Consider the following 20,250-nt stretch of genomic DNA (forward strand, 5'->3'; position numbering starts at 1 on the left):
ATTAGACACACGAACTAGGAGCAGGATCAGGCTACACGGCCCCTGGGCCCGCTCCGCTACCCACAGGGCCATGACCGATCCGAACCTAGACTCATGTCCAAATTCCTGCCCGCTCCCCGTAACCCTTAATTCCCTTTACTTCTAGGAAACTGTCTATTTCTGTTTTAAATTTATGTAATGATGTAGCTTCTACAGCTTTTTGGGGCAGCATATTCCATGGACCTACCACCCTTTGAGTGAAGTAGTTCCTCCTCATCTCAGTTTTGAAAGAGCAGCCCCTTATTCTAAGACTATGCCCCCTAGTTCTAGTTTCATCCATCATCGGGAACATCCTCCCCGCATCCACCCGATCCAACCCCTTCACAATCTTATATGTTTCAATAAGATCGCCTCTCATTCTTCTGAACTCCAATGAGTAGAGTCCCAATCTACTCAACCTCTCCTCATACGTCCATCCCCTCATCCCCGGGATTAACCGAGTGAACCTTCTTTGTACTGACTCGAGAGCAAGTATGTCCTTTCTTAAGTATGGACACCAAAACTGTACGCAGTATTCCAGGTGCGGTCTCACCAATACCTTGTACAACTGAAGCAATACCTCCCTATTTTTATATTCTATCCCCCTAGCAATGAAAGCCAACATTCCATTGGCCTTCTTAATCACTTGCTGCACCTGCATACGAACCTTTTGAGTTTCGTGCACCAGGACCCCCAGATCCCTTTGTACTTCAGTACTTTCCAGTTTCTTGCCATTAAGATAATGGCCCAGTAATTCGGGTCCAAATGCGTGAGTACGGTCTGGGTACTCACGCATCTGGCCGGATGAAATGCCGGCGTTCAGGAAACACCGTGCATGCGGAGAACGCCGGCATTTCCGGTCCTCTGAACGAAGGGGTTCAGAGGCACAGCGCGTGCGCAGTGAACTTCGTCGATTTCATTCATGGATTCAGTGAGGGTAAGTCCTTACAAGTTACACTTGAAAAAAGCATGTGTAAAGTTGGTCCAAGGCTGCGGAGGAAGATATATTTTATCGTGGAGCTTCTGAAAGGCAATATTTTTGTTTGGGAAAGGGAGCAAAGTTATTTTAAGAAATGCTGAGGTTAGTTTTAAAGTTTAAATTTTTTTTTTTTTTTTTTAAACGGGTTTTCATTACGGTAGGTAGAAGGAGCAATTGTGGCTGTGTGAATTGAATGTGAGAATGAGTGTTCTAAAATGAGTAATGTAACATTTCCAACACTTTTAAGAAAGAAACTTTTCATCAGTAATAAGTAATTATGTATGTATGTATGTCCGCATATATTCCTTTACGTATATGTATGTATGTTTTATATTCCTTTACTTATGTGTATGAATGTATGTTTTTAATTATGATTTTCCAATAAGTTACTTTCTCTGAAAGTCATAATTAAATACATACATTCATACACATAAGTAAAGGAATATATTCATACACGCAAAGGAATATATACAGACATACATAATTACTTAAAAGAATATATTACTGATGAAAAGTTTCTTTCTTAAAAATGTTGGAGTCATTTTCACATTTAATAAACACAGCAAATTCAATTCACATAGCCACAATTGATCCTTCTACCTACAGTACTGAAAACCCGTTTTAAAAAACAAAAATAAACTTTAAAACTTACCTCAGCATTTCTTAAAATAACTTTAATCCCTTTCCCAAACAACCGCCGCCTCTGGAGCAACTGTACTCATGCTTTTTTCATGTGTAAGTTGTAAGGACTTGACCTCACTGAAAGCATGAATGAAAGCGGCGAATTTTACTGCGCACGCGCTGCCTGTACAGTCGCACGCGTTCTGCCTCTGAACCCCTTCGTTCAGAGGACAGGAAATGCCGGTTTTCCCTGCATGCGCTGTGCATGCTGAAAACCGGCATTTCCTCCGGACAGACGCGTAAGTACCCTGACCGTACTCGCGCGTTTGGAAGGGAATTACTGGGCCAACATTTTACATGTCAATAAAATGAAAAATTTAACAATTGCACGATTTGCCCCCTCGCATCTGCGACTGAGGGTCCAAGGAGGTGCATTGCGCAACAGGTCATCGTCGTACGTATCCTCACACTGTTCCCTTTCGGGAACTGTATGAAGTGGTGGAAGGATTTCTGGCCACGTTAACACTCCTTCCGTGACCATAACCATCTTCATACCAGCCATTAGGGTGGTTAGTCCTATGGCGTGAGGGTTTTACGGGCTCCCACAACCCATCTGAGGGGGGGGGGGCCACCCACGCCCGCGGACGCAAGTATCCCGCTGGATGTCCACCCAGAATTTATAGTTGGAGCTCCGACTCCACTTGCCGGGACTGTCTGGAGCGGGGTTCGAAACCCTACTCCTTCTGGCCCAGCGGCGGGGATGCTTACCGCTACGCAAAAGGCCCACTCCGCGCAAAAGGTGACACCCATACGTTTCCTGCGCCTTTTCCCTCCCCGTGACTGGAGCTCTATGCTGCCACTTGAAAGACCAAGCTATCATCTGTCCTTTTTGTGGCGCCTTTGGCTTCTCATTACCAATGATGAGCAGGCGCTGCGCCTCCACCTCGTTGAGGAGATTGCTGAGGTCATCATCAGTTCAATTGTGAGTTCTTTTAATGCCGTGAATTGTGCTCATTCCAGCCATTTCACGTTGCTAATCGGATTGGGCCTTTGGCGTAGCGGTAGGATCCCCGCCGCTGGGCCAGACGGGGTAGAGTTTCGAACCCCGCTCCAGACAGTCCCGGCAAGTGGAGTCGGAGCTCCGGCTCTAAATTCTGGGTTGACATCCAGTGGGATATTTGCGTCCGTGGGTGTGGGTGGCCCCCCCTCCTTGTATAGCTTGTGGGAGCCCGTAAAACCCTCCCGCCATAGGACTAACCACCCTAATGGCTGGTTCAAAGATGGTTACGGTCACGGAATGAGTGTTAATCACGGCCATAAATCCTTCCACCACTTCATACAGTTCCCCAAAGGGAACAGTGTGAAGACACGTATGACAACGACATTGGTAAATAAATAAATGGAATTAAAAAAATTATTTTAGGGCTTTTAAAAGTCTTTAAATAGCTTTAATTCTGTTTAAAACTACTTCAGATTCTTCAAAATAATGTAAACGTTTTTAAAAGTTTATAAAAGTTACCAAAAGCTTCATAAAAATACCAAAAACCTATTTAAAATGCTGCTTTGCATGTAAAAATGCTTAGCAGCTTGTGAGAAACATTGGGGGCGTGTCCTATTAAACTGAGACCTCAATGGCCGTGTCTCACTTGCACAGCGCGCTCCAGGCTTCGCGCTGGCTGCACTCCTGGGCGGCGTGACGTCAGACGCTGCCCGGGATTCTTCTTTTTCAAACACGAATTCCAGGCGTCCCTGGAGGTGAAATGTCAGCGCGTCGGGTAAGTGCATATCAGGAGCTTGCACGCGCGGCAAGCCACCGACCCGAATTACTGGGCCAATAACTTGCTCTACGATTTTTCCTGCCAAAGTGCATAACCTCACACTTTCCAGTATTGTATTCCATCTGCCAAATCTCTGCCCACTTACTTAGCCTGTCTATGTCCCCTTGCAGGTTTTTTATGTCCTCCTCACTCACTACTTTCCCCCCCATCTTAGTATCATCTGCAAACTTTGATATGTTACACTTGGTCCCCTCCTCCAAATCGTTAATATAGATTGTAAAGAGTTGGGGACCCAGCACTGACCCCTGCGGAACACCACTAGTTACTGATTGCCAGTCTGAGAATGAACCATTTATGCCAACTCTCTGCCTTCTGTTAGATAGCCAGTCCTCTATCCATGCCAGAATATTACCCCCAATCCCGTGATTTTTTATCTTAAGCAATAATCTTTTGTGTGGCACCTTGTCAAATGCCTTTTGGAAGTCTAAATACACTACGTCCACTGGTTCCCCTTTATCCACCCTATATGTTACTTCCTCAAAGAACTCCAGCAAATTTGTCAAACATGACTTTCCCTTCATAAAACCATGCTGACTTTGTCCTATTAAATTATGATTATCCAAATGTCCTGTTACTGTCTCCTTAATAATGGACTCCAAAATTTTACCTACCACAGATGTTAGGCTAACCGGTCTATAGTTTCCAGCCTTCTGTCTACTGCCCTTTTTAAATAAGGGTGTTACATTAGCAGTTTTCCAGTCTGCCGGGACCTTTGCCGAGTCCAGGGAGTTTTGGAAAATTATTACCAATGCATCCACAATCCCTACCGCCACTTCCCTCAAGACCCTAGGATGTAAGCCATCCGGTCCAGGTGATTTATCTGCCTTGAGTCCCATTATTTTACCGAGTACCACTTCCTTAGTGATTTTAATCGTGTTTAGCTCCTCCCCCCCCCATAGCCCCCTGTTTGTCCAGTGTTGGGATATTCTTAGTGTCTTCTACTGTAAAGACTGATACAAAATATTCATTCAGTGTTTTTGCCATCTCCATATTTCCCACCATTAATTTCCCGGTCTCATCCTCTAAGGGACCAACATTTACTTTAGCCACCCTTTTTCTTTTTATATAACTATAAAAACTCTTACTATCTGTTTTTATATTTTTTGCTAATTTACTTTCATAATCTATCTTCCCTTTCTTAATCAATCTTTTTGTTATTTTTTGCTGTCTTTTAAAGTTTTCCCAATCCTCTATCCCCCCCACTAGATTTGGCTACCTTATATGCCCTTGTTTTTAGTCGAATACTATCCTTAATTTCTTTACTTAGCCACGGATGGCTGTCTTTTCTTTTACACCCTTTTCTTCTCAGTGGAATATATTTTTTTTGGAAGTTGTAAAATAACTCCTTAAATGTACACCACTGATCATGTATCGTCTTACCCTTTAATCTATTTTCCCAATCCACTCTACTCAATTCCGCTCTCATACCTTCATAGTCTCCTTTATTCAAGCTTAGCACGCTTGTTTGAGATCCAACCTTCTCACCCTCTAATTGAATATGGAATTCAACCATGTTATGGTCACTCATTCCAAGGGGATCCTTTACTAGGACATTTTTAATTAATCCTGTCTCGTTACACAGGGCCAGATCTAAGGTTGCTTGCCCCCTGGTCGGTTCAGTTACATACTGCTCAAGAAACCCATCCCTAATACACTCAATGAACTCATCCTCAAGGCAGCCCTGCCCAATTTGATTTGTCCAATTAATATGATAGTTAAAATCCCCCATAATTATAGATGTTCCCTTATGACAAGCCTCAACTATTTCCTGATTGATACTCCGTCCAACAGAGTTGCAACTGTTCGGAGGCCTATAGACTACGCCCACTAGTGTTTTTTTCCCCTTATTATTCCTTATCTCCACCCAAACTGTTTCATTATCCTGATCTTTTGACCCAATATCATTTCTCTGTATTACAGTGATTCCTTCCTTTATTAACATAGCCACCCCACCTCCCCTTCCTTCCTGCCTGTCCTTCCTGATCGTTAAATAAACTGGTATGTTTAATTCCCAGGCAGTCACCCTGCAGCCATGTTTCTGTAATGGCCACAAGATCATACCCATATGTAGTTATTTGTGCCATTAACTTGTCTATTTTGTTACGAATGCTACGTGCATTCAGATAGAGAACTTTCAAATATGTTTTGTGACACTTAGTTCCTGCTTTTGCCCTTTTTATTACTTTACCTTTTACTCCATACCTTCTGCCCCTTCCCGACACGCTCTGGTTTCTAATTTCCCCACTGCTACCTAAGTCTATGACCTTCTCTGTTGTCATTTTTATTATTTGCTCTCTAGGAACTTCCCCCCCACTAGTTAGTTTAAAGCCCTCTCTACAGCCCTAGTTATATGATCCGCCAGGACTCTAGTCCCAGCACTGGCCAAGTGAAGCCCGTCCCAACGGAACAGCTCCCTCCTGCCCCAGTACTGGTGCCAGTGTCCCAGGAAGCAAAACCCATTTCTCCCACACCAGTCTTTGAGCCACGCATTTAGCTCTCTAATTTTATTTGTCCTAGCCAAATTCGCTCGTGGCTAATGCATATAAAAATGAACAGAAACATTAATGTAGGACTGGAGTCAGAAGGATGACATCATTCATGTACTCTGTTCAGGTCTCCACATCCAGCCATACTGGGTCAGTCTGGAAGACCAATAGAAATATTAACAGCCTTATAATCACAGGGGCCCAGCTAGTGGCCTGGCCACTAGAGAGGAAATTAACAGGTTAGCACAACTCGTGTTACTAGCTACAAGAAGATGCAACCGGTTCTGTGAGGAGAGTGCAGACTTTCCACATAACAAATGTAGCTGACACACAGGGTGGACACCCGCCAATCAGGACAAGTGATGCTTGGGATTGCCTGGAACTGGGGAGACAACAGGCTGTCTGGGGCCCCTATTTAGAGCTTTACTCAGCAGAAACAATCCCCTGGCATAGAAACTCACCCACTGCCTATGAGGGACGGCAACTCGAAACATTGACCGCCACTATGCAAACCACACCCCCCACCCCGCTAATTGTCCTCAGTCTAACCTACCCCAGGATTTCAAGGCCAAACAAGCTGCCTCAATCTTCCGAACCGCCTTGTTCTCAATACAAGCACACTTGCAGCAAGATGCCTGGGTGTGTCAATGCAATCTTCTTGCAGACACCAGGTAGTCAGTTGTACAGTGACTTGATAACATATCTGGAAAAATGTATAATTTCATAAAATGTCTGAATGTACCACTAAATATACAATGTCCTCAAAATGTGCACGAATGTACACCTATAGGTAAAATGCCTTCATACAATACGAATGTACTTTAACAAACCATAAAAGCAAAATTAATGTAAATGCTTCACTTAATTCTTAAGTAATCAAATTTTTAAAAAAATGTATTCGTTTATGGGATGTGGGCGTCGCTGTTATTGCCCACCCCTAATTGCCCTCGAGAAGGTGGTGGTGAGCCGCCTTCTTGAACCGTTGCAGTCCATGTGGTGAGGATACTCCCACAATACTGTTAGGGAGGGAGTTCCAGGATTTTGACCCAGCGACAATGAAGGATCGGCAATATACTTCTAAGTCAGGATGGTGTGTGACTTGGAGGGGAACTTGGAGGTGGTGGTGTTCCCATGCGCCTGCTGCCTTTGTCCTTCTAGGTGGAAGAGGTCGCGGGTTTGGGAGCTGCTGCCGAAGAAGCCTTGGCAAGTTGCTGCAGTGAACCTTGTAGATAGCACACACTGCAGCCACGGTAGGGAGTGAGTGTTTAAGGTGGTGGATGGGGTGCCAATCAAGTAGGCTGCTTTGGTGTCAAGCTTCTTGAGTGTTGTTGGAGCTGCACTCATCCAGGCAAGTGGAGAGTATTCCATTACACTCCTTACTTGTGCCTTGTAAATGGTGGAACGGCTTTGGGGAGTCAGGAGGTGAGACACTTGCTGCAGAATACCTAGCCTCTGACCCGCTCTTGTTGCCACAGTATTTATGTGGCTGGTCCAGTTAAGTTTCTGGTCAATGGTGACCCCCAGGATGTTGATGGTGAGGGATTCGATGATGGTAATGCCGTTGAATGTCAATGGGAGGTGGTTAGACATGGTCATTGCCTGGCACTTGTGTGACGTGAATGTTACTTGCCACTTATCAGCCCAAGCCTGAATGTCGTCCAGGTCTTGCTGCATGCGGAGTTGCGAATAGAACTGAACACTGCCCAATCATCAGTGAACATCCCCACTTCTGACCTTGTAATGGAGGGAAGGTCATTGATGAAGCAGCTGAAGATGGCTGGGCCTAGGACACTGCCCTGAGGAACTCCTGCGGCGATGTCCAGGGGCTGAGATGATTGGCCTCCAACAACCACAACCATCTTCCTTTGGGCTTTCCATTTCCTGCTTTTTTCCAGTTCTGACGAAAGGTCTTCGACCTGAAACGTTAACTCTGTTTCTCTCTCCACGGATGCTGCCTGGCCTGCTGAGTTTTTCCAGCGTTTTCTGTTGTTATTTCATCTTCCTTTGTGCTAGGTTTGACTCCAGCCAGTGGAGAGTTTTCCCCCCCGATTCCCAATGACTTCAGTTTTACTAGGGCTCCTTGATGCCACACTCGGTCAAATACTGCCTTGATGTCAAGGGTTGTCACTCTCACCTCACCTGAGGAATTCAGCTCCTTTGTCCATGTTTGGACCAAGGCTGTAATGAGGTCAGGAGCCGAGCGGTCTTGGCAGAACCCAAACTGGGCATCAGTGAGCAGGTTATTGGTGAATAAGTGCCGCTTGATAGCACGGTCACCGACACCTTCCATCACTTTGCTGATGATTGAGAGTAGACTGATGGGGCGGTAATTGGCCGGATTGGATTTGTCCTGCTTTTTGAGGACATACCCGAGCAGCTGTCGGATAGATGCCAGTGTTGTAGCTGTACTGGAAGAGCTTGGCTAGTTCTGGAGCACAAGTCTTCAGCACGTAAGGCCGGGATGTTGTCGGGGCCCATAGTCTTTGCTGTATCCAGTGAGCTCAGCCGTTTCCCGATATCACGTGGAGTGAATCGAATTGACTGGCTTCTGTGATGGTGGGCACCTCAGGAGGAGGCCAAGATGGATCATCCATTCAGCACTTCTGGCTGAAGATGGCTGCAAACGCTTCAGCCTTGTCTTTTGCACTCGCGTGCTGGGCTCCACCATCATGAGAATGGGGATATTCATGGAGCCTCCTCCTCCAGTTATTTGTTTAATGGTCCACCACCATTCATGACTGGATGTGGCAGGACTGCAGAGCTCTCCCAATTTTGGACTTTGCAGGGTCGACTGGGCTGGGTGTGCTGTTGCCGTGTCCCTAGTGGTTTGTTACAACTGAGTGGCTTGCTAGGGCAGTTAACCACATTGCTGTGGGTCTGGAGTCACAAATAGGTCAGGCCAGACGGGGTTTTTACAACAATCCGATTTATTTAATTAACTGAATTTAAATTCCCCAGCTGCCTGTGGTGGGATTTGAACTCACGTCTCTGGATCATTAGCCCAGTGACATTACCACTATGCTATCGTTATAGACCATAAACACCAGCCTGAGAGAAAACAAATGCTTATTTTAAATGCTGTGAAGTGTACAGTGCTTTTTTTTATAACTTTGTATTAACTTACTTGCCTTAACGAGCATAAAATCAAAACAAAAATTCAAAAATATTCAAACTTTTTGGTTATTACATACATTCCTTCTGATACATCAACAACAACAGAATGTTAGATTACCTCATTGATGCCAGGTGCCTCATTGCTACATCGAGAGCTTGAACGGAGTCTAATGGAACCTGGATTCGACCACTGACGAGGGCTTCATGCAGCAGCCTCCAGCTCACCACTGCCAGCCATTTAATGGAAACCTTAAAAATACGATCTTTTCCTTCACCAGGGATGGTCACCTCAAAGTCAACCTTATATTAAAAAAAACAAAGCAGTTAAAACCTCAATGGGAAGCTTCCTCGATCTGGAGCCGATTACACAACGCAACCAAAAAACTGACTGACCATCCAGACCAACTGCAGCAAATTTCATGGGACTTTTATATTTAACTAGCAACATTGGGAGACGTGCATTCAAACAGCTTCCCTGTGCCACTCTCCTGGTTTGGCATAGGTTGATGAAAAGAATGATGCAGCTCTGTATTGATGGTCCTCTGACTAGCTCCGATTTTAAAGAATGCACAAAGAAGGAAATAAAACTGAAAAATGCGCGATCTAAAACCGGTTCTGTGCAACTATGTACTTGTGCAATGATGAAAGCATTCAAACGCACAAAACCGGCACACCATGTATCTCAGAAATTTACAGCACGGGAGGAGGCCATTCGGCCCATCTTGTCTGTGCCGGCTGACAAAGAGCTATCCACCCTAATCCCACTTTCCAGCACTTGGTCCGGATCCTTGTAGGTTATGGCACTTCAAGTAGTTGGCTGGAAGAGGGAGCACTTAATTGCAAACTCTGGGTCGACCGGGATTGTGTCATTTATATTTGGGAATGTCAATGACAGTAGGAGTGCAATATGTCTGCCATCAATGGCACTCCTTAAAAAGAGTAAAGATGTTGCTAGATTCAGTGATCATATACATCATCCATAACAACAACTTGCATTTATATAGCACCTTTTAACATAGGAAAACATCCCATGGCATTTCACAGGAGTGTAGTCAGACAAAAATTGACACCGATCCAAAGAAGGAGATACTAGGATGGGCATCTAAAAGCTTGGTTAAAGAGGCTCTTAAAGGAGGATGGTGGAGAGGTTTAGTGAGCTAATTCCAGAGCTTAGGACCTAGGCAGCTAAAGGCATGGTTGCCTATGGTGGGGCAAAGGGTGTGGGAGATGCACAAGAGGCCAGAATTTGAGGAACGCAGTTCTTGGACGGTTGTAGGGCTGGATGAGGTTAGAGATATTGAGCGGCAAAGCCATGGAAGGATCTGAAAAATAAGGTTTGAGAATGTTAATGAAGGCGTTGGTGGACCGGGAGCCTATGTAGGTCAGCAAGCACAGAGGTGATGGGCGAGCAGGACTCGGTGCAGGTTAGGATAGGGCAGCACGGTTTTGGGTGAGTTCAAGTGTATGGAGGGTGGAAGATGGGAGGCTGGCTAGGACAGCAGTGGAATAGTCAAGTCTGGAGGTTAAAAAAAAGCATGGATGAGGCTTTCAGCAGCAGATAAGCAAAGGCGGGGTGGAGGCGGTCGATGATACGCGAGTGGAAGCTGGCAGTCCTTTTAACGGAGAAGGTACAGGGTCAGGAGCTCAGCGTCGGCTGCAAACAGTCTGGAAGGTTCTGACATGAATCAGTCATTCCTGAAAGAAAGACTTATTAAATAATACTGAGCGGCCTACGGGTGGCGCTGTCCAGGGAGAGTATAAATACTCGGGCACGGGCCCAGCTTGCGCAGGACATTCTTAACAGGAACTAGTGAAGGACACAACTAGACCTCCATGTTGTAAAACAGTTGATTAAAGCTTTGTTTAACGCTTAGACCAAGTGCCTAGTAGTTTTCTGACGTCAATGGGTATGGAATTGTTGGTGATGGAACGGAGTTTGTGGCGCGGGCGGAAGACAACGGCTTCAGTCTTCCCAATATTTAACTGGAGGAAATATTCAATTGGAGGAAACTGCGGCTCATCCAGGACGGATGTGGGACAAGCAGCGTGACAAATCAGAGACAGTGGAGGGGTAGAGCTGGGTGTCGTCAGCGTACCCGTGGAACCTGACATCATGTCTTCGGATGCTGTCGCCGAGGGGCAGTCATGAGAAGTAGGAGGGGGCCAAGGATCGATCCTTGGGGGACTCCAGAGGTCACGGTGCAGCGGTGGGAAGAGAAACCACTGCAGGAGATTCTCTGGCTACAACGGGATAGAGATGTGTGGAACCAGGCAAAGGCAGTGCCACTAATGGTATAAAATCCGTGGAATGGCTCAGTCAGGCTAAATTGCACGGTGTAGCACTGAGCCATGCAGACCAGGTAGGTCCTCGGCTCTATCGCCAATCTGTTTTGAGTGTTTTTATTTGATTACGCCCCATGACGTGCTTTGGGGTGTTTTTCTAAGTTAAAGACGCTACATAAATGCAAGCTGTTGTTGAGTTAGTCAGTCCAGCCATTAACAGTTCACTTTAGCACCTGTGAAGTTGGGAGAGGAAATACAATTATCAGAGTTCTCACTCTTAATCACACCACAGTGTCCTACTAATGCTGTATATGCTGGGTGCGTGAATGATCAGGCTCTGCTGTAATGATTCTTAATGAGTTGCTGTCCAGGATTACACAAGAACAGCAACCCCTGTGAAATTGTATCACTGCTAAACCACCTTAGCAGAGGTAAATTTGGTAACTGTATAAAAAAAGTCCTGAGGGATGAACATCCTGAGAACTACAACAATATTGCCACATGTTTCACAGGAGTGCTCGACGGATATTGAGCAGCAGAGCGAACCCAAACTCTGTTCTCCCGAGATCAGCTAACCAGACCAGGGATGGAACGTGCGACCTTCCCGATTTGTATAGCTCAATTCTACATGAGGCAATTTTGGGACTTTTTTTTCTCAAATTGAAAATAAGTATTGCGTTCCCAATTACATGAAGAGATGAAAGACTTTACCCCCTTCCCAACAAGAGAGGAGCAGCATTTTCTCATACCCGATCCTGGCCAATTGGTAGTAGTGTTGCTGTATAAATATTCTTTTTCCCATCATACACTGGCTTTCTGTCTCCAAAGATTTGAGGTTTGAAATGTTGAACCATGTACTCCACCACTTCCCTGCAAAACAGACATGTTCAGATGATAATGTGGCCGAGATTCACAAAAGCATTCTTTCAGGTCAATTTTAATTATCTTCCTTTCCATATGATGCGTGCTTTTTTGCACCCCAATCTAATCTAAAAAGGCACAATGGTCAATATTTATTAATTGGAGGCATGTTTGGCAATGTGTGATTTTCTCTTGTTATCAAGCTGCAAGAATTAACACAGGCATCACACTTGGGGCTGGATGATGAGTGAGGTAGACCTGTGACTTGCCCCCACTGTTGCTGGGCTGTGGAACATGTGTGCCTCATGTCTTCCTATGTGTTAGTGAAGTGAGAGATAACAACACAAGTGAGGAAGTGGAACAATAGCAGTCACTGAATAGCAATGGAATCCCTGGCTGTCTCCAGCTCCCCCTCTCCCCCCACGCTTATCTGGGAAGTGGCAGTTTCAAATGCAGGAAACCTTGCGTTATCCGGGGGCTAAATGTCCGGCAAGCTCGAGCCACCGGCAAAAATCAGGAGCCGTTTTGTTAGGTTTTTTTTCTTCTCGTGGCTTTTTTTCCCCCCAACAGTCAGGCTCTGCAAAGTCTCTCTGAAGCTGTTGCTAAGCGACATGCTTCCAAGGTACGGCCGACTGTTTAGAAGCTGTTGTTAAGCAACAGTGTTTGTTGCCAGATACGGAGCTGCAAAGCTCCGTATGCGTCAACATTAACGCTGGTTTGTCCGGCAGTTTTGAGGGAATGGCAACAGCTCGGTCCCGTCGGTGCCGGATAGCACAAAGTTTCCTGTACGTTCACATCAGGCATAGCTTGATTCAGATACAATACAGTGCAAAACTCCTTGTATTGTCACCACAAGAAAAAACACTTCAAAAGAGCATTTCTCCTCCAAAAGTAACTTGACATTATTTTCTGAATTTTCTACCCCCGTGTTTCATAGACTAAACTGCCAAGATCTAAATTAGAAATCTGTAACCTTCTCCAGCCCTATAACCCTCCGAGATCCCTGCACTCCTCCAATTCTGGCCTCTTGAGCATCCCCGATTTTCATCGCTCCACCATTGGCGGCCGTGCCTTCAGCTGTCAAAGCTCTAAGCTCTGGAATTCCCTCCCTAAATCTCTCCGCCTCTCTCTCCTCCTTTAAGACACTCCTGAAAACCTACTTCTTGCCCAAGCTTTTGGTCATCTGACCTAAAGTCCTTATGTAGCTCGGTGTTCAAAGTTTGTTTGGAAACACTCCTGTGAAGCGCCTTGGGACGTTTCACTACGTTAAAGGTGCTATATAAATGCAAGTTATTGTTGTTGTAGCGATCAGGTTACTATTGCTGCACTCAGGCAGATCACAATAGACATGACAATAGACATTTTAAAATGCATTTGTACAGTTGAATTTTACATGGTTTCTATATTGAGCAGGGAGCGGTAAGCAATACACATATCAATGCCAGTGTTATACCGATGTACAAGTGCCTTTGGTATTGACCTGTATCTGTAAGGAGCTCAGTGATGGAGAGGCACTGACGTCTTTTCGTTTGCTATTGATGTTGCTCATAACTGACCAGCAGAGGGAGTAATTCCAAGTTTGGTCATAGGGGCGACTTGGCTTGTGTGGGGATGTTTCATCGAGTAATCATCCCAAAATACAAGGCAAGGTGCCGAGAGCAACAGATCCAGGGTTAAAATTGTTGATTTAACTATCAGGAATGCTGTGTGCACTCTCACTGTTTATACATGTACATGTGCTAAAACTGTGAATATCTGGTCAGGAGACAAGCAAACCATCTATCCTGCTGTGGGACCACCTTTACAAGACACAATAGTTCTGTCTGATTTATTAATATAACTGCAATAAATGTACTTGGGGCTTATATCATGGCGTTTTACACATGTTCTTACTAAACAGATCTCAGAGGGTATTAGGCATTAAGGTGACAGCGAGTTAATCTATATCGCCAGCAGAAATGCAAAACCTGATCCCCAAATCTTCATACGGTAGAATTATTCTGGATTGTCAGGCTGACTGATTGGTACCTGTTTACTCTCCGGGGACACTTGTCTGGCTTTATATCCACCTCGTAATGGTAAACATCGATTTTTGGAATATCAACTTCGAAGTAGTTGGCTAGTAGTTTAATCGGCTTGCCTATTGTTCCTATCCCTGGTCGTCGTGGTGCCTGGAACACCTGCTGCAGAGGTGGCACATATGGGCCAACTGCTGCTGAAAAGATACGAGAGGAAAGTTTGTAATCCTTCCAGGTTTGCAGACAACAAATCTTTTAAATAGAGTACAGAAGGTATGTTAGCAAGTAAATCACAATTACCCAGGAGAACCATGCAGGTAAATCACAACCGCTTGTCAGTTCCCACAGAAGCATTAAACTGGCAGTTTTCCTTCTGGTGTTGGTGATTTCTTTAATACTGTTACTTCAGGCTAGTATACGTGTAGAAAAGCTCTTTGCTCTTAATCAATTCGTCATTACAACTATACATCTCTGGTTGTCAAAAAGGGTTAATAGCCAAAACGGCACTGATAATTGGGAAGAACACACGTCAGCCGAGGAAACTGAAGTTTTTTTTTAACTTAACACATTTGAAACAATGCTTGAAATAAAATTATAGCAGTTTCAGGGATGGATCAAATTTGTCATGCGTGCAATCACTCGTGATCTGTCACCACTGTATCAATGTATCAGACCAACGCTATCGTGTCGACTCCTGTTCAAGAACCTCAAAATCCAGTGTATCACAGCTTTCAACTGAACAAAAAAAACTGCCAGTAACTGGACCTGTCCAACGTATTTTTGCATTGTAACAATGCAACACTAAACTCGCAAAACTGGAACGACTAAAACAAACTGGCTAATTTGATGTGTGCACTGTAAAGAGACTGTGTTAGATATTCTTGAGAAATGTACACCTTCAATGGACCCAACTGGGGGAATGCAATACTTGGCAGTCACAAATGTTAAGCTTTACATAACAATATTTTTGACCATTAGACTGCAATCATTCAAGACGTACTGACATATTGTTAGAAATAGGAACAGTGCCCCTGCCTTGGAATGGACTGGATCCTGCTGTTCATCTGAGGCCAACACACTAAAGTCTGATCATCAACCCAATTGATTTACGGGTTTCATGCAAAATTGCAATCTGAACACACTGGTAAATCCTTTAATCTCATGCAATTAAAAAAATGAACGTGGGACTTACTTAATCACTGTAAACTAGTGGCTCGAATTAAAACTGGACAGAATAAAACAAAGCTAAACCAGTTAAAAAAAAACAGAAACTTTTATTAATGAAACTTGAAATTCAGTTACAGTAAACAAGATGCCCCCGCTCCCCAGGAACCCACAAATCTCAGAACAAGTCCCACTCAACTTGACGATCTCCACAGATTTAAAAATCCAGATGCCACAGCACAGCAAGCAACATTTGAAAATCGACTGATGTCTTCAGTATCTCAGCAGTCTGAGAAAAATATTCCGTAACTGAACCTAATTAAATGATGCAAAGGAGAATGGCTGGAAAACATCTTGCACTGAGGATTATGACGATGCTATAATCATCATGTGTGTCAGGATTCCTAGCTAAATAGGTCTTGGCTACAGTTTAGACTGCGAGCTTGTCTCTTGGTAGCAAAGCACTTCTGGGTCAGAAGGTTGGTGGATCAAGCCCCACACCAGGACTTTGAGCACAATCTAAGCACAGTCCAACACAGTACTGTATTATCAGGGGTATTGTCCTTCAGATAAGATGTTAAACCGAGGCTCTGCTTGCTTGTTCAGATGAACATCAAGAAGCCCTTGGACACGATTCAAAGAAAGCCGGGAATTCTCCCAGCTCAGGCCACTATCTTCTCTCAACCAAAGACATTAAAAAGATTCAACCGAAACGTTGACTCTATTTTCTCTCCACGGATGTTGCCTGGCCTGCTGAGTTTTTCCAGCATTTTCACAGATCACAGAAATCACAGAAACCCCACAGTGCAGATAGAGGCCATTTCGGCCCATCGAGCCTGCACCGACACATATCCCACCCGATCCCCGTAACCCCTACACCAACACATATCCCACCCTATCCCCGTAACCCCACGTATTTAATCCCCCTAACACTAAGGGTCAATTTATCATTGCCAATCAACCTAACCCGCACATCTTTGGACTGTGGGAGGAAACCGGAGCACCCGGAGGAAACCCACGCAAACACGGGGAGAATGTGCAAACTCCACACAGACAGTCACCCGAGGCCGGATTCGAACCCGGGTCCCTGGCGCTGTGAGGCAACAGTGCTAACCACTATGCCTCACATTAAAAAGATTAACTGGTTATTTAATTCATTGTATATGAAGTGGGTGAAGTGCGATATAAATGCAAGTCTTTCTTTTGCTCAGAAGACTAACAAGGATCCTCTGTCAGGCACCGTCTGCAAGTTGGCTGCGACAAAAGTCCTAGGAAGGTTGACTTCCAAGTTCACCGCAAAATCCACACTGTCTGAGCAACCGGTTCACCTCTGGGCAGCACAACCAGGTGAGCTAATCGTCGATACAAGAGTCCCACCACTCTGCAACCTAACAAAGTGCAGGTGTGCAGCGATCACAGGCACTTGAAGACATTGAGCCGAAAGACTGAGCTGAAAGGTGGCTGAAACCATCATCCAATGCCTAAGAAATGGCCAATTCCACAGGCACCTTATCTGAATGGTAATTGTGAGCAGGTTGATCATCTGGAACTTCTTAAAATGTTTGTTCAGCCTTGGAGAACAATGGGACTGGAACGCCCAGCTGTTTAGAGTGACTGTGCAGCAGCAGAAATAAAACCCGCTCCCCTCTACTAGCCTGAGGCCCTTCCTCAGTAGCAAGGTCACAAAAAAACACTCAGTGGGGTTGATGACAAAATGCCCTCAACAGGATGCCGTTTATATTTAATGGTATGGATAGAGAGGACTTCTCTGTGTTTTAGTAGTGATTGTCTCCAAATTAACTAGTCAAACAGTGAACGCAGAACCTCATTGAGCTGGTGCAGTTTTTCTAGCTGGATGTTTCCTGACCCCCGAAGCTTCCTGTGGAGCAGCATCGCAGTGAGTGCCCCCATATCTTAGATCAGCAAATCGGCTTCCAGCAGAGACCCAAATGGCCTGGTCTTCATGCAGAGGAATAAAAACAAAATTGGAACGTCTTCTGCGCCATCTTTATACTGCCTAGCTGGAGAATGCTCAATACGGACTCATTCCTTCTCTCAACAGTATGTTTGCAGTGATGTGCTGATTGGGCAGATTACAGAATATCGCTCAAATACCCAACTACTTGCTTCAAAAAAATCTGTTTAAAACCTTGTAATACTGTAACTGCCCCAAACATTAAAACCCACTTACTGTAATTTGAAAATAAATCTCAAACACACCGTTAATATGCTGTAAATATTGTAACAAATACCATCAATCCCAACTTTTAAAAGTGCATTATAAACCCCCATAATCTGCAACTAACATTCCATTAAAAAAAAGTTTTATCGTTTTATTTTACACAAGAAGTTTACGTGTTCTAAGAACATGGTTTCATAGCGTACTTGATAAGAGACACATTTTACAATAGTTATAGGTAAGTGCAGTGAGGGTCAAACACAGCGATACAATTTTATACATTGGGGCAAGGGGTGGAAATACAACAGATTACGGGAGCAACAGATCCTTGCTGGCAGTGCAGAGCCCATCTCCTTAGCAGGTTACCCAGAGAGTAGCCCAGTTGTGGGAGGATGGCCCATAGGAAGTGCCCCCAAATGTTTTCCCTGCTCCATACGAGCTCACACATTACTTTGACTGACAGATGACCCACATGTTTAGATCACTTTTGCTGTATGGGCGTTGGAATGTGCCACATCATCTTTATACTGCCAGCAGCAAGAGGCCTGGCATTAGGTGGCCGTGTACACATGGGCTTAGGTCAAGAGGGATGATTCAGCCGGTCATTACTTCAGTGGCCTCCAGGGCCTTTGTCCAGAAGGACTGGAGAGTAAGACAGGACCTGAATGTGTGGAGTGTGTCCACCATTTTGCCAGTGCTCATCTGTCTGCATTGGGTAGAATTTTCGAAGTTTGTATGAGTGAGTTACATGTAGTGGAGGATTCGGAGTGGTCCCTCTCATTCTGTTACAATTGGAGGTTGCGAAGCTCAATCTTAGTGCCTCCTTCCCGTCTTTTGAGAGTACACGTCCCAGGAGCCATGTGGGTTTTCATGCTACAAAGGTGCACAGTATAGAGAGTAAGGGGCTGAGGTGTAGGGTGACTCGGTGTTGCAGCGTCACTTCTAATGGGGATGGTTTGTACTAGAATTTACAGAGCACAGTGCTGTCTTTGATGAAGAAGCAGACCTCAACATAGTCGACAGGAGTAATGTTCGGCGATATGAAATTTATTGGCCAGCTGTTGGAAGGGCACGCTGTAGTCAGACCTTGAAACCCATGGCATACAGATCTTCTGATAGGAAGCTGTTGCACTACAGTGGATCAGTGTGCAGGTTACCTTACAGTTCTCAAGGATCAGTTATATGATGGGGTGCTTCTGTCTTTAATGAAGGCTTCTGAGTGGTAAAGTGTATAGTGGAGCTGGTAGGGTGGTATAGCTTCCATGCCAAACAAAAGCTTTTGTGGGAAGGCTTTATTCCAGGTAATGATGCCCTGAAGTTCAGCTTAAAAATTTGGACTGTCAAGCCCACCTTATTTGGGGAGTTGACACCGTCGCTGATGCGTTCTTGGCCACCTTCCTGCCCGAGAAACCTGGTGACATGCAGGAATAGCTACCCGTAATGCAGATGGGCAGCATCTGAAACATGAAATAACAGAAAATGCTGGAAAAACTCAGCAGGCCAGGCGACATCCGTGGAGAGAAATTAGAGTCAACGTTTCGGGTCAAAAAGATCTGAAACATGACCTCCATCTTTGAGCAGTCGAACGTGTAGCTCAATAGCTGGCCAAGTTTTCTGATGGTCTCAAAGATGCTGAGGAACAGGAGAATGTTTTATGCTCCGCTCCACTCCACTGGCCTGAACTCCATATCTGCAGGAATTCATTCTCCAATTCCAATTCCAATTCAAATGCTTTATTGGCATGAAAGTTTACAGAGAACCATATTGCCAAAGCTTACATAGCAAAAAGGTACAGTTTTCCAACATTCTGTAGGTGTCAATCGATTTGACATTTGTTGGGTACATACAATATTACTTTTAAATAATATTAATTTTAAACAGTCTTTGTACTTCATTTGGTACGTTCAATATTAATTTTAAACAGTCCTCAGGTTGTGACATGTTGTTACATATTTGGCCCCAAGGTATGGTCTGTCTCCTTCTCCTAGGACTAATCTCAATTTTGACAGGTCATCCAATTCCTTGAAATCTGGGGTTGTTTGGCTTAGCTTGTTGAATAATATGTTTCTTGATGTGTTGAATTTTTCGCATTTTAGGAGGAAATGCATTTCTGTTTCAACCTCGCCGGCCAGACATTGATCGCATATTCTATTCTCTCTAGGCTGCCAGGATTTCTTGTATCTGCCTTTTTCAATTTCCAGTTGGTGGTCGCTTAGTCTGTACCTGGTGAGGGTCTGTCTCTGTTTTGTGTCTCTGATGGTCGTGAGGTAGTCTGCCAGTTTATATTCTCTTTTTAGGGCCCGGTAACATTCTAATCTGCTTTGGCTTTCGGTTATTTTGTTCCAATGTTCCAGGTAGGTTTCTTTGCATTGTTTAATGATTTGGTTCACTCGGATTGGTGTTTGGACGGCTGTGTTGGTCTGGGGCTGGTCAGGGTCCGGCTGAGTACTTAGTTTCAGTAGCAGCTGACTCAGGGGACTCTTTTCTGGGTTTAGCTCTTGGGTCTGAAAGGCTTTGAAATGAAGGGTGTCTGGGGCTAGAGTTATGGTGTCTTATGGCTAGAGTTATGGGTCTGATGGACAGGCCAACCTGCTTGGGCTGCTGGTGGAGGGGGAATGTTGGCGATGCATAGTAATTAGTTTACACAGAGAATGAGGGGTGGAGTGGAGGATTTAGATCTTTCTTTTAA

The 20,250-nt window shown here is 44.7% G+C and overlaps 1 protein-coding gene across 1 annotated transcript in view; it reads right to left on the bottom strand.

Annotated features, from left to right (window-relative positions):
* The window catches only part of LOC147103183 (protein argonaute-1), a 119,431-nt gene that overhangs the window by 67,094 nt on the left and 32,087 nt on the right, over window positions 1-20,250 (bottom strand). The window contains exons 2-4 of the mRNA XM_085962569.1: window positions 14,229-14,412; window positions 12,089-12,209; window positions 9,175-9,356 (exon numbers count right to left, since the gene is read on the bottom strand). Coding sequence (XP_085818695.1) covers window positions 9,175-9,356; window positions 12,089-12,209; window positions 14,229-14,412 — 487 coding nt within the window. The remainder of the gene's footprint in view (window positions 1-9,174; window positions 9,357-12,088; window positions 12,210-14,228; window positions 14,413-20,250) is intronic.

This window comes from Somniosus microcephalus, chromosome 20 (genome assembly GCF_052327205.1).
Source record: "Somniosus microcephalus isolate GS21.2 chromosome 20, FLI_Smic_1.0, whole genome shotgun sequence".
NCBI classification, from domain to species: Eukaryota; Metazoa; Chordata; class Chondrichthyes; order Squaliformes; family Somniosidae; genus Somniosus; species Somniosus microcephalus.